The sequence below is a fragment of the Mchenga conophoros genome, linkage group LG10 (genome assembly GCF_057382185.1).
Source record: "Mchenga conophoros isolate Kocher_MC1m ecotype Shallow Benthic linkage group LG10, M_conophoros_male_GT1.1, whole genome shotgun sequence".
Lineage (NCBI taxonomy): Eukaryota > Metazoa > Chordata > Actinopteri > Cichliformes > Cichlidae > Mchenga > Mchenga conophoros.
The window spans coordinates 36,623,560-36,633,744 of NC_140535.1; the positions used below are offsets into that span (position 1 = coordinate 36,623,560).

A 10,185-nucleotide genomic window follows, 5' to 3' on the forward strand; every position below is an offset into this window, starting at 1 on the left:
GCAGCAGCTCCTGGTCCAGGTTCTTCTTCCTCAGGACACGGAGGAGGTGCAGCTGCTGGGCCTTCTTTACCAGGGTGTATTTGGAAAATGGGAAATGCTGCTCTGGCTAAACTACTATTTGTGTTGAGACATGGCAAATAAACATATATATGAGCTAATGTAAATACTATATCTGTCATGAATCGCTGTGTGGCAGGCAGGAGTTGGACCCAAAATGCAGGCACGAGGTTTAAACACAAAGAACTCAGCTTTATTCGCTGGCAGGAGAAAGTCATACGAAGCAAACTAAACTGGAAACTCACAAACTAAACCCACAGAGAGACACAGGGAGACCCACACAGCATGAGGGACGACGCGACACTGACTCAGAGAAACACAGGGTTTAAATACACTGGGAAGTAACAAGGGGAATGAGACACAGGAGGGCACAGCTGGGAGAAATCAGGACTGACGAGACAAGCAAAGCAGGACACATTCTCATAGGACACGGACCTTCAAAGTAAAACAGGAAGGATCACACAGAGACGCGAACTTGACACAGTGGAGACAGCAACTAAGAAACACAGAGACATAAACCATAAGGCAGAGGTCTAAGAACCGAAAGACACAGACGGGAACTCAAACATGCAGTGGCTTGCAAAAGTATTCGGCCCCCTTGAACTTTCCCACATTTTGTCACATTACAGCCACAAACATGAATCAGTTTTATTGGACTTCCAGGTGAAAGACCAACACAAAGTGGTGCACACGTGAGAAGTGGAACGAAAATCATACATGACTCCAAACTTGTTTGACAAATAAATAACTGCAAAGTGGGGTGTGCGTAATTATTCAGCTCTGAGTCAATACTCTGTAGAACCAGCTTTTGCTGCAGTTCCAGCTGCCAGTCTTTTAGGGTCTGTCTCTACCAGCTTTGCACATCTACAGACTGAAATCTTTGCCCATTCTTCTTTGAAACAGCTCCAGCTCAGTCAGATTAGATGGGCAGCGTTTGTGAACAGCAGTTTCAGATCTTGCCACAGATACTCAAGTTCAAATTTTATTTTATTCGCCACATGCAGTGGAATGAACCCGCCCCCCGACCTTACACAGACAGACATCACATGGGGATACAAGTCGGAGAACGGTTGCATTACAGAAAAACACTGAAATGTACACTACAATGGGAAAGTACAAGAGGAAAAAAGAGACCTCTGCTCATGCTGTGCTACAGGAGGACAGCATGAGAACAGGAAACAAAAAAACTCCTCTGCACAGGAAGCACATAAACGTCCACAGCACAACATTATAGAGCACGTGACCAGCAACAGGGTTGGGTATGAGGAGTAATCCCAGGCACCACAGCAGCCATCCTGCCACTGTGCCAACTCACCAGCGCGGGCCCAGACCCGCCTCGTGTTCCCAGGAGGCAACAAGCATCGAAGGCGTTGGAAGGGGAGGGGGATGTGTGAGTGCTTATCAGTGTAAATGTATGTGTGTGCATGTCCATAGTTCAGCTGAGACAGTGTCCTTCACCCTATCAGGCTAAGTAAACAGTCTACCAGCCAACCCAGGTGTCCTTGCATGGGATGGGAAGAATAGTCATCACACAGTCGTTATCAGGGAGTTTTGTTCAGCTCCAGCCTTGGGCCCGTGCAGCTGGCGCCGTGGTGTCATGTTGATGTTGATTCTCGATTGGATTTAGATCTGGACTTTGACTGGGCCGTTCTAACACATGGATATGTTTGGTTTTAAACCATCCCATTGTTGCCCTGGCTTCATGTTTAGGGTCGTTGTCCTGCTGGAAGGTGAACCTCCGCCCCAGTCTCAAGTCTTTTGCAGACTCCAAGAGGTTTTCTTCCAAGACTGTCCTGTATTTGGCTCCATCCATCTTCCCATCAACTCTGACCAGCTTCCCTGTCCCTGCTGAAGAGAAGCCCCCCCAGAGCATGATGCTGCCACCACCATATCTGACAGTGGGGATGGTGTGTTCAGAGTGATGTGCAGTGTTAGTTTTCTGCCACACATAGTGTTTTGCATGTTGGTCTCATCTGACCAGAGCAGCTTCTTCCACATGTTTGCTGTGTCCCCCACATGGCTTGTGGCAAACTGCAAACAGGACTTCTTATGGTTTTCTGTTAACAATAGCTTTCTTCTTGCCACTCTGCCATAAAGGCCAACTTTGTGCAGTGCACGACTAATAGTTGTCCTGTGGACAGATTCCCCCACCTGAGCTGTAGATCTCTGCAGCTCGTCCAGAGTCACCATGGGCCTCTTGGCTGCATTTCTGATCAGCTGCTTGTTCGGCCTGTGAGTTTAGGTGGACGGCCTTGTCTTGGTAGGTTTACAGTTGTGCCATACTCCTTCCATTTCTGAATGATGGCTTGAACAGTGCTCTGTGGGATGTTCAAGGATTGTGAAATCTTTGTGTAGCCTAAGCCTGCTTTAAATTTCTCAATAACTTTATTCCTGACCTGTCTGCTGTGTTCTTTGGACTTCATAGTGTTGTTGCTCCCAATATTCTCTCAGACAACCTCTGAGGCCGTCACAGAGCAGCTGTATCTGTACTGACATTAGATTACACACAGGTGCACTCTATTTAGTCATTAGCACTCATCAGGCAACGTCTATGTGCAACTGACTGCACTCAGACCAAAGGGGCTGAATAATTACACACACCCCACTTTGCAGTTATTTATTTGTAAAAAATGTTTGGAGTCATGTATGATTTTCGTTCCACTTCTCACGTGTGCACCACTTTGTGTTGGTCTTTCACCTGGAAGTCCAATAAAACTGATTCATGTTTGTGGCTGTAATGTGACAAAATGTGGGAAAGTTCAAGGGGCCCAATACTTTTGCATCTACTGTAGTTTGTTGGTTTAACAGTTTCTGCCTGTCACTGTTCCCCGTCTGTTTTCTTCCCTGGTTCTTCCTGACCTTGTACTTTGTCCTCACGTTCCCTCTTTCCTCTCTCCCTCTTTGGACTGACAATCATACACAAATAGGTTGTATTCAATTAAATGAAAAAATGACATTAATATGAAAAAAACCTATTAAGGGCTGGGCCATATCGTACCATTCACAGTAATACCAGTATAATGTTGGGCAACGATAAGAAAGTAAAATATGTCGATAGAATATGGGTAAAACGCATATGCCAGTGCCTTTGTTTTCATACACACATGGTAGAAAAAGCAGATCGTTGAATGAAACGGATGAACCTGAACTGGTTTGTAAAGATCCTGCAGCTTCAGTGGTGTGTAACTGGTTTAGCTTTCGTCTGTCAGATACACAACAAAGCACTGATTTTTGTAGAACACATGGAAGCGTGCCAAATAACCTGGGCCTGCACGGCGTCAATGCATTATTGATTTTACTACAGAGCAGGACGGATTGTAGGGCAGCAAACATCGTCAGAAAAGACGTTTCCCACACTGCAGGTTACCTGGTGTAATGTTTTCAGCTAAAAAGAAACACGGCTTGACTCCTACCAACTGTATAAAGAGTAACTGAAGGTTAAATGCAGCCAACATGTCCTGTTTTAAGCCACCATCGCTCTGGCAGAAAGGGCGCCAGAGCAGGGGACAGGCGAGCTGGAACAAACCATTTTTTTGGAGGGGGGGTATCTATACTTTTGTTGTTAAAATGTCACGTCTCAACCAAGTTTATTTTTAGTAGTGTGTCACACAAACAGCAAATACTGTCAAAAAAGTAAGAAATCTTTGGAGTGCTTTGATTGTGGGTTAAAAACGCTCCTGCTGTCCATCATCCTCGCAGGGTCCAAGCATGCTTTTTTTTTTTATTATTCTTACCCCGCCCTCCCTTTCAATGGCTCTGCACCCCCACTGGGGGTCGCGCTCCCCACTTTGTGAACCACTGTGTTAGTGTACAGGATGTGCATGACCACCCTACAGTGCTGCGTTACTGGAGGGGAGGGGGGTAGAAATGCACTAAACACAAAGTCGAGTTCCAGTTGACCCGGGTTTCTGGCCTCATATTACACACTGACACTGTGACGGTGTGTTCACAAACTGCATGTCCTCGTTGCTTTCACTGTTTCCAGGATCGTCACGCTGGTTTCTAACAAGCATCAAACATTAAACCCAGGCTGCATGTTTCACTGTGGTTAGACTGTGTGCCTCTCACCATCACAGGGCTTCGTTCTTCCTGCAGATGACATTTACACTGAACAGCGTAGGGACCTGATCCAGGAGTTTCCTTTACAGCTGATCAGAGGTGGACCAATCAGGTCTGAGTATGTTTACCCTGAGCTGATGCTCACATAGCAGGATTCACTGCTAGTGATGGTCAGCCTCATGAAGCTTTTTCCATCCAGATGGTTCACAAAGGTTCATTGTGTGACGCTTCGTGTGCACACAACCCGCCTGCTGGTCAAAGCTTTCATTGCATTGTCATAGTGCACCTCTCTGCATGTAGCCATGAGTTATTATGCATTTCTGGCTCTCTCCTCACCCGTCGCCTGGTGACGCTGGAAGTTTCTTCCTGTTAAAGAGTTTTTCCTTCCGACTGTCACAAGTGCTTGCTCATGGGGGGGTCTGTTTGTTGGGGGTTCTCTGTCATAATGTAGGGTCTTTGAACGGGAATGGTCAATTATTTAAATTCAATGAAGTCGATCTATTATTATTTAATTACAAAATAAAACAAGAATTTAATGCAGATTTTATTAAATGTTCAGTTTCAGTTTTATTTGCAGATTTAAAGATAACATTTCATAAAGTGAGTGCTCAGCTTACACAGTGGTACACCCCGCTCAGCTGCAGAGCCTCACATTAACATTCATTTAACAACCACCGTAAAGAGCAGCCAGCAGTAATCATTCTCTCTGATAGCCGTAGTTCAACTGACAGGAAACAGGAAGTAGACAGTGATTGGTCAGTGATTTCAATAACAACAGTTTCCTCAACATCCCAAAAGATTCACAGTAAGCTAAAAGAAACGGGCTGATCTTCATCAGAAGACAGTGGTCTGCTCCTGCCTCTGAGCCGAGTCTGGGGTCTGCACACAAACGTCACATCAGTCAGGCTTTCTCTGGGTTAGCTGGATCAGCTGAGCCCAAACTCGTCGTAGAAACAGGAAACAGGAAGCAGCAAACTTACGAGGAAGAGCAGGGTGTGGTGGATGATGAACTCTCTAGTGAGGGTGATCAAGTCCTGGTTCATGGCCTGGAAGAGGGACGGGACCAGGACCACAGCCAGGTTATGGGCCGACATCTTGTTCACCTGAGAGAACACCTGAACCCTGAGGGAGAGAGGGAGGAGTCAGTGAGCAGGTGATGTTCTGTGTGCTGGTTTCATTCACTGTGTTCATGATCAGACTAAATAAATCATATTAACAGGTTCCATCAGCGTTCGATTCAAACTCAGGTGACTCCAGCCCTCCTACCTGCACGTCAGTGCAGTGGAGCTGGGCGATAGAACGATACGATATGTAAAATAACGTTTTCTCGATAGAAAAGTTAAACTATTGTGATAGGCCTCACCGCTCTTGTCCTCTTAAAAAAAGAAAAAGAACAGCCAATCCAAATTAAGTAGCGCAGAGCCGAACCAATCACAGCCGCAGCGTCACGTGACTTGTTACGTACAGCACGCGTGCCAAGCCGCACACGTGTATTTGTTTGGGAAGCAGCCAGCTGCCGTGCCACCCGGGTAATGGAGGAAATGAGCGCGCCGACTAGAGAAAGATCAACCGAGCGTGACCGAAGGTTACCGAAGAGAAAACAGATGATGGTTCCAACGCCGGAGAGATTGTCGAACGGAAGAGCCACAGAAGTCCCGTAGTGTGAAGGTATTTCAGCTATTTCAAGTCAAACAGAGCAGCTACACTGTAAATGTGCTGAAAGCAAGTCTGGAAATACAATAAGCCGGTGCAGCTCAGTCTCTGACTGGAAGCGCTGATTCGTCATTCGGCTTTTGTCAGACTAAAGTAACTTTTAAAACTGTTTGAAAAGCTCAGCTATACAACAAGGAGAGATTGAGAATTTCCTTTTAGTTCTCAGTTTATTTGATATTGACAAAAGTTAGTCAGTTTTGTCTGTTCTTCTGTAAAACAAACTAAGATTTATTTTTAGAATTAATACTTTGTTTCTAAGTGGAATTGACAGTTTAGTCTGTTTCGTTTGTTCTATTTTGAAACTTAAACGCTTTAGCGGCTGCCTTTTGTGTAGTTTGCAATATTTGCCTTTATTTATCTGAAAAAGTCTCATGTTCCTTAAGTACATCTACCCTGTTGAACTTATTATGGGAAATAAATATTTAAATCAAAACAAGCTGCTGATTATTTCACATTTTACTTGTGAGCAACGGCACATTTAAATCTTACAAATATAGTTATTTGGCTGATATCGTGATAGATATCGTTATCGCCTGAAATGAAAAAAACATATCGTGATATGAAGAAATCTTATATCGCCCAGCTCTACAGTCCAGGTAATGACATTAAAGAGCAAACATGAAGCATTTACCACTGTGACTCTGATAAACGGGGGGTGAAGTGTTAGTCTGAGAGATTCTCCTAGTGGGACGTGAGTGTGATCAGGTGACACTGTCAGGTGATCTCAGGTGAGACAGAGGCAAACACGAGCTCTGAAACTACGTCTTACACCCCCTGCTGCCAGACTCAGGAACTGTAAGTAGCGAGGGGGCGGGGCTGACTGAGAAACTGACTGACTGAGTCGTTGTCCAATGAACTTCCACTTCGTGTTCCTCTGTGACTCCGAGTCCAAAATGTTCAAAATGAACTTTTTACTTTATTCAGTTAGACAGGAAACAGTTTAAACTGGGCAGGTCGTCGCCCCCTGCTGGACATTAGAGAGGGTGCAGCGTCAGTGTTCCTGCCTAATTACTGCAGTGCTCTGTGTGCTGGACACCTTTCTGTCAGCAGCTCATCTGTAGGATCGATCATCTTCCCAGGTCCCGCCCCACCACCACCACCCTCATCGTGACTCTCTGGCTGTTTCACCGCTGGTCAACTGCAGAGTGGGAACGCCTCAAAGACGCTGTGTTTCCTGTTTCTGACGCCAACATGTTCACCTGCTCCCTGATAGATCCCGCCCACTGACAGGAGCCATGAGGGGAGCTGGACTGCCTTAGGGTGGTGTCAGAGAGGCGGATGTTGTCTAAGATAAGGACAGTGCTGGACCTCCCACCCACTCCATGACGTGCTGTCACAGGAGCACGCTCAGTGCAGGACTGAGATTACCCATAATGCACCACTGAACGACACATATCTGTGTGTAACATTAATGTTAGTTACTGTTACTGTTTTAAATAAACTGCTCTGATTCTGTGTGTGTGTGAGAGTGTGTGTGTTACATGTAGAAGTGTCCAAACAGGGCATTCAGGGTCGCTCGGTTGTCATCAGGAAGTTGCCGTAGTAACCGTCTGTACTCCTTAAACCTGCGTTTCTCGTCTGACACACCTGAGAGACAAACAGGCTGTTAGGGAGAGTACTACGACTACTGCAGTATCGCTGCTGTTAGCCCGAGTACTACGACTACTGCAGTATCGCTGCTGTTAGCCCGAGTACTACGACTACTGCATTATCGCTGCTGTTAGCCCGAGTACTACGACTACTGCAGTATCGCTGCTGTTAGCCAGAGTACTACGACTACTGCAGTATCACTGCTGTTAGCCCGAGTACTACGACTACTGCAGTATCGCTGCTGTTAGCCCGAGTACTACGACTACTGCAGTATCACTGCTGTTAGCCCGAGTACTACGACTACTGCAGTATCGCTGCTGTTAGCCCGAGTACTACGACTACTGCAGTATCGCTGCTGTTAGCCCGAGTACTACGACTACTGCAGTATCGCTGCTGTTAGCCCGAGTACTACGACTACTGCAGTATCGCTGCTGTTAGCCCGAGTACTACGACTACTGCATTATCGCTGCTGTTAGCCCGAGTACTACGACTACTGCAGTATCGCTGCTGTTAGCCCGAGTACTACGACTACTGCATTATCGCTGCTGTTAGCCCGAGTACTACGACTACTGCAGTATCGCTGCTGTTAGCCCGAGTACTACGACTACTGCAGTATCACTGCTGTCAGGATACTGTCAGTAGTACTACGGTTATACTGCAGTACATGCTTTTTCTGTTCTGGAGACAAATATATAAATATTTTAGTGTTACACAGTTTTCCTGTTGCGTCGGGTTACAGTTACTTCACTCAGAAAAACTGCAGTACTTTTCAGGAGGGCTAATAGCGGCTCATATAAGGTCTCTGATGTTTTTGTAGTTTCTGCAGAGGTTACTGCTATTAGTACTACAGTACAGATACTGCAGCAGCTCTACAGACAGCAGTACTACATGTAGTAGTAGCTCAGACAGTAGTTCTTCGTGTACCTGCAGCCTGCAGCCACTGCCCTTGGGCTCCGTTGGGAATCAGACTCTCTTGCCGGCGGACATATTGTTTGAGGGCGGAGCCAGCATCTAGCACGCCCTGCTCATGACTCTCCAGGGGGGCGGAGTTTGGTGATATAATCAAGGCCTCCACCAACTGGCTGACTTTTGAAGCGAGACCGCAGCGCCGGTACACGCCCTCCACCTTCAGACCTGAGAGAGAAAATGCTGCATTAGAAGTATCCCATGATGCTTTGCTGCCTGTCACTGTGTCGGCATGGTGACCTCGGCTCACCGTAGGTGGTGATGTGGGAGATGCAGCGCTCGATGGCCGGCGGTACCGAACCTCTCAGCTGCACATCCATCACCGGGTACAGAGACCAAGAAACTGAGCTCTGATTGGCCGCAGGAGGATGGGGCACGGCTGGGCTCTGATTGGCTGCAGGAGGACGTGGCACGGCTGGGCTCTGATTGGCTGCAAGGGGACGTGGCACGGCTGGGCTCTGATTGGCTGCAGGAGGACGTGGCACGGCTGGGCTCTGATTGGCTGCAGGAGGACGTGGCACGGCTGGGCTCTGATTGGCTGCAGGAGGACGTGGCACGGCTGGGCTCTGATTGGCTAGAGCTCTTTGAAGGTGGGTGAACCAGGACCGACAGCTGTATTGCTCTTCGAAACGCAACGACACCCTCCTGAGGAGAGAAACCAGCTGTGATGTCACATATATCTGTGGTGGTGTCAGCCAATCAGAAGCTCTGAATTCACATCATTAGTTTTAATGAAGATGTTATAGAGTGATGCTGCACACCTGTCTGCAGTTGCCATGGTGACGATGTTTTCAGATGGATCCATTTCTGTAAGAGGAGTTAAACCCAGAGTGGTCAATGATATCAAATTGTCCTCACATTCATCAGCAGCCTGACTGATTTCAGCAGATACACACAACACAATGCCGACAGCCACAGAAGAGCTCCGAATGCAAAGAAGCCTGAAAGCTGCTCGGAGAGTTCAGGCTGTGTAGGGCAGAGATGGTGACACCAGACCGATAATCAAAGAATAAACTACACGAGTGTGTGTGAATGAAAACATTTACACACGGAATAACCGTCAGCTGCAGGACCAACATCCAGTCATGGGTGGAAAACATTTCCAACAAGAAAGCACTCAAACAGATCAATATGTGTTCCCTCAACATCTACTGAACAAAACAACATACAGACGCATACTCATAAGACAGACTGTTACCGTGGTGACTGAGCATGCCCAGATCAATTGTGAGAGACTCATGGGATTCTCTGTGGACAGGGTGAATGCTGACTCCATCCTCCCAAAGCAGCAGCCAGGCCTCTGGATGATTGGAAGCTCTGCCCAATTCTACAATACACACTTTACTGACTGCGGAGGCTCCGCCCACCTCAGCATAAGACACGCCCCCTGGAAGAATCACCTGGAAACATGAATTCAGTCAGTCAGAGGACCTGAGCTGTGGATTTAGAGGAAAAGTCTGACCCAAACCAACATTACCTTCAGAATATGGACCAGGTGGTCCGACAGCCCCTCCCTGCTGTCAGCTGCACAGATCAGCTGATCTGTGAGTGTGACGATCTCAAACTGATGAGCTCGGCTGAAACACAGCAGCAGGTATGGTTCGGTCATCTTCATCACAGAGACACACTGTAACCCTCAAAAATAAATGCCCTCGGTGATGTTTTTGTACCACTAATATGCAACATTTATACTTGATATACTTCATTTATCAGGCTTAATAACCAGCCTGTAGAACATCTTCTGGATGACCTGTAGACGTGCTGATGTTTATCACACCTGGTTTAAAGGACCTGTAAGTA

At 46.9% G+C, this 10,185-nt stretch overlaps 1 protein-coding gene across 5 annotated transcripts in view; it reads right to left on the bottom strand.

Annotated features, from left to right (window-relative positions):
* Nucleotides 1–4,668: 4,668 nt before the first annotated feature.
* The window catches only part of LOC146566445 (arf-GAP with Rho-GAP domain, ANK repeat and PH domain-containing protein 1), a 35,289-nt gene continuing 29,772 nt past the window's right edge, over nucleotides 4,669–10,185 (bottom strand). For all 5 annotated transcript variants that reach the window (XM_085290114.1, XM_085290113.1, XM_085290112.1 and 2 more), the window contains 8 exons: nucleotides 9,863–9,962; nucleotides 9,584–9,785; nucleotides 9,147–9,192; nucleotides 8,636–9,030; nucleotides 8,344–8,553; nucleotides 7,311–7,416; nucleotides 5,097–5,238; nucleotides 4,669–4,995 (listed from right to left, as the gene is read on the bottom strand). In XM_085290114.1, the coding sequence (XP_085146240.1) occupies nucleotides 4,951–4,995; nucleotides 5,097–5,238; nucleotides 7,311–7,416; nucleotides 8,344–8,553; nucleotides 8,636–9,030; nucleotides 9,147–9,192; nucleotides 9,584–9,785; nucleotides 9,863–9,962 (1,246 nt within the window). In that variant the 3' untranslated portion in view covers nucleotides 4,669–4,950. The remainder of the gene's footprint in view (nucleotides 4,996–5,096; nucleotides 5,239–7,310; nucleotides 7,417–8,343; nucleotides 8,554–8,635; nucleotides 9,031–9,146; nucleotides 9,193–9,583; nucleotides 9,786–9,862; nucleotides 9,963–10,185) is intronic.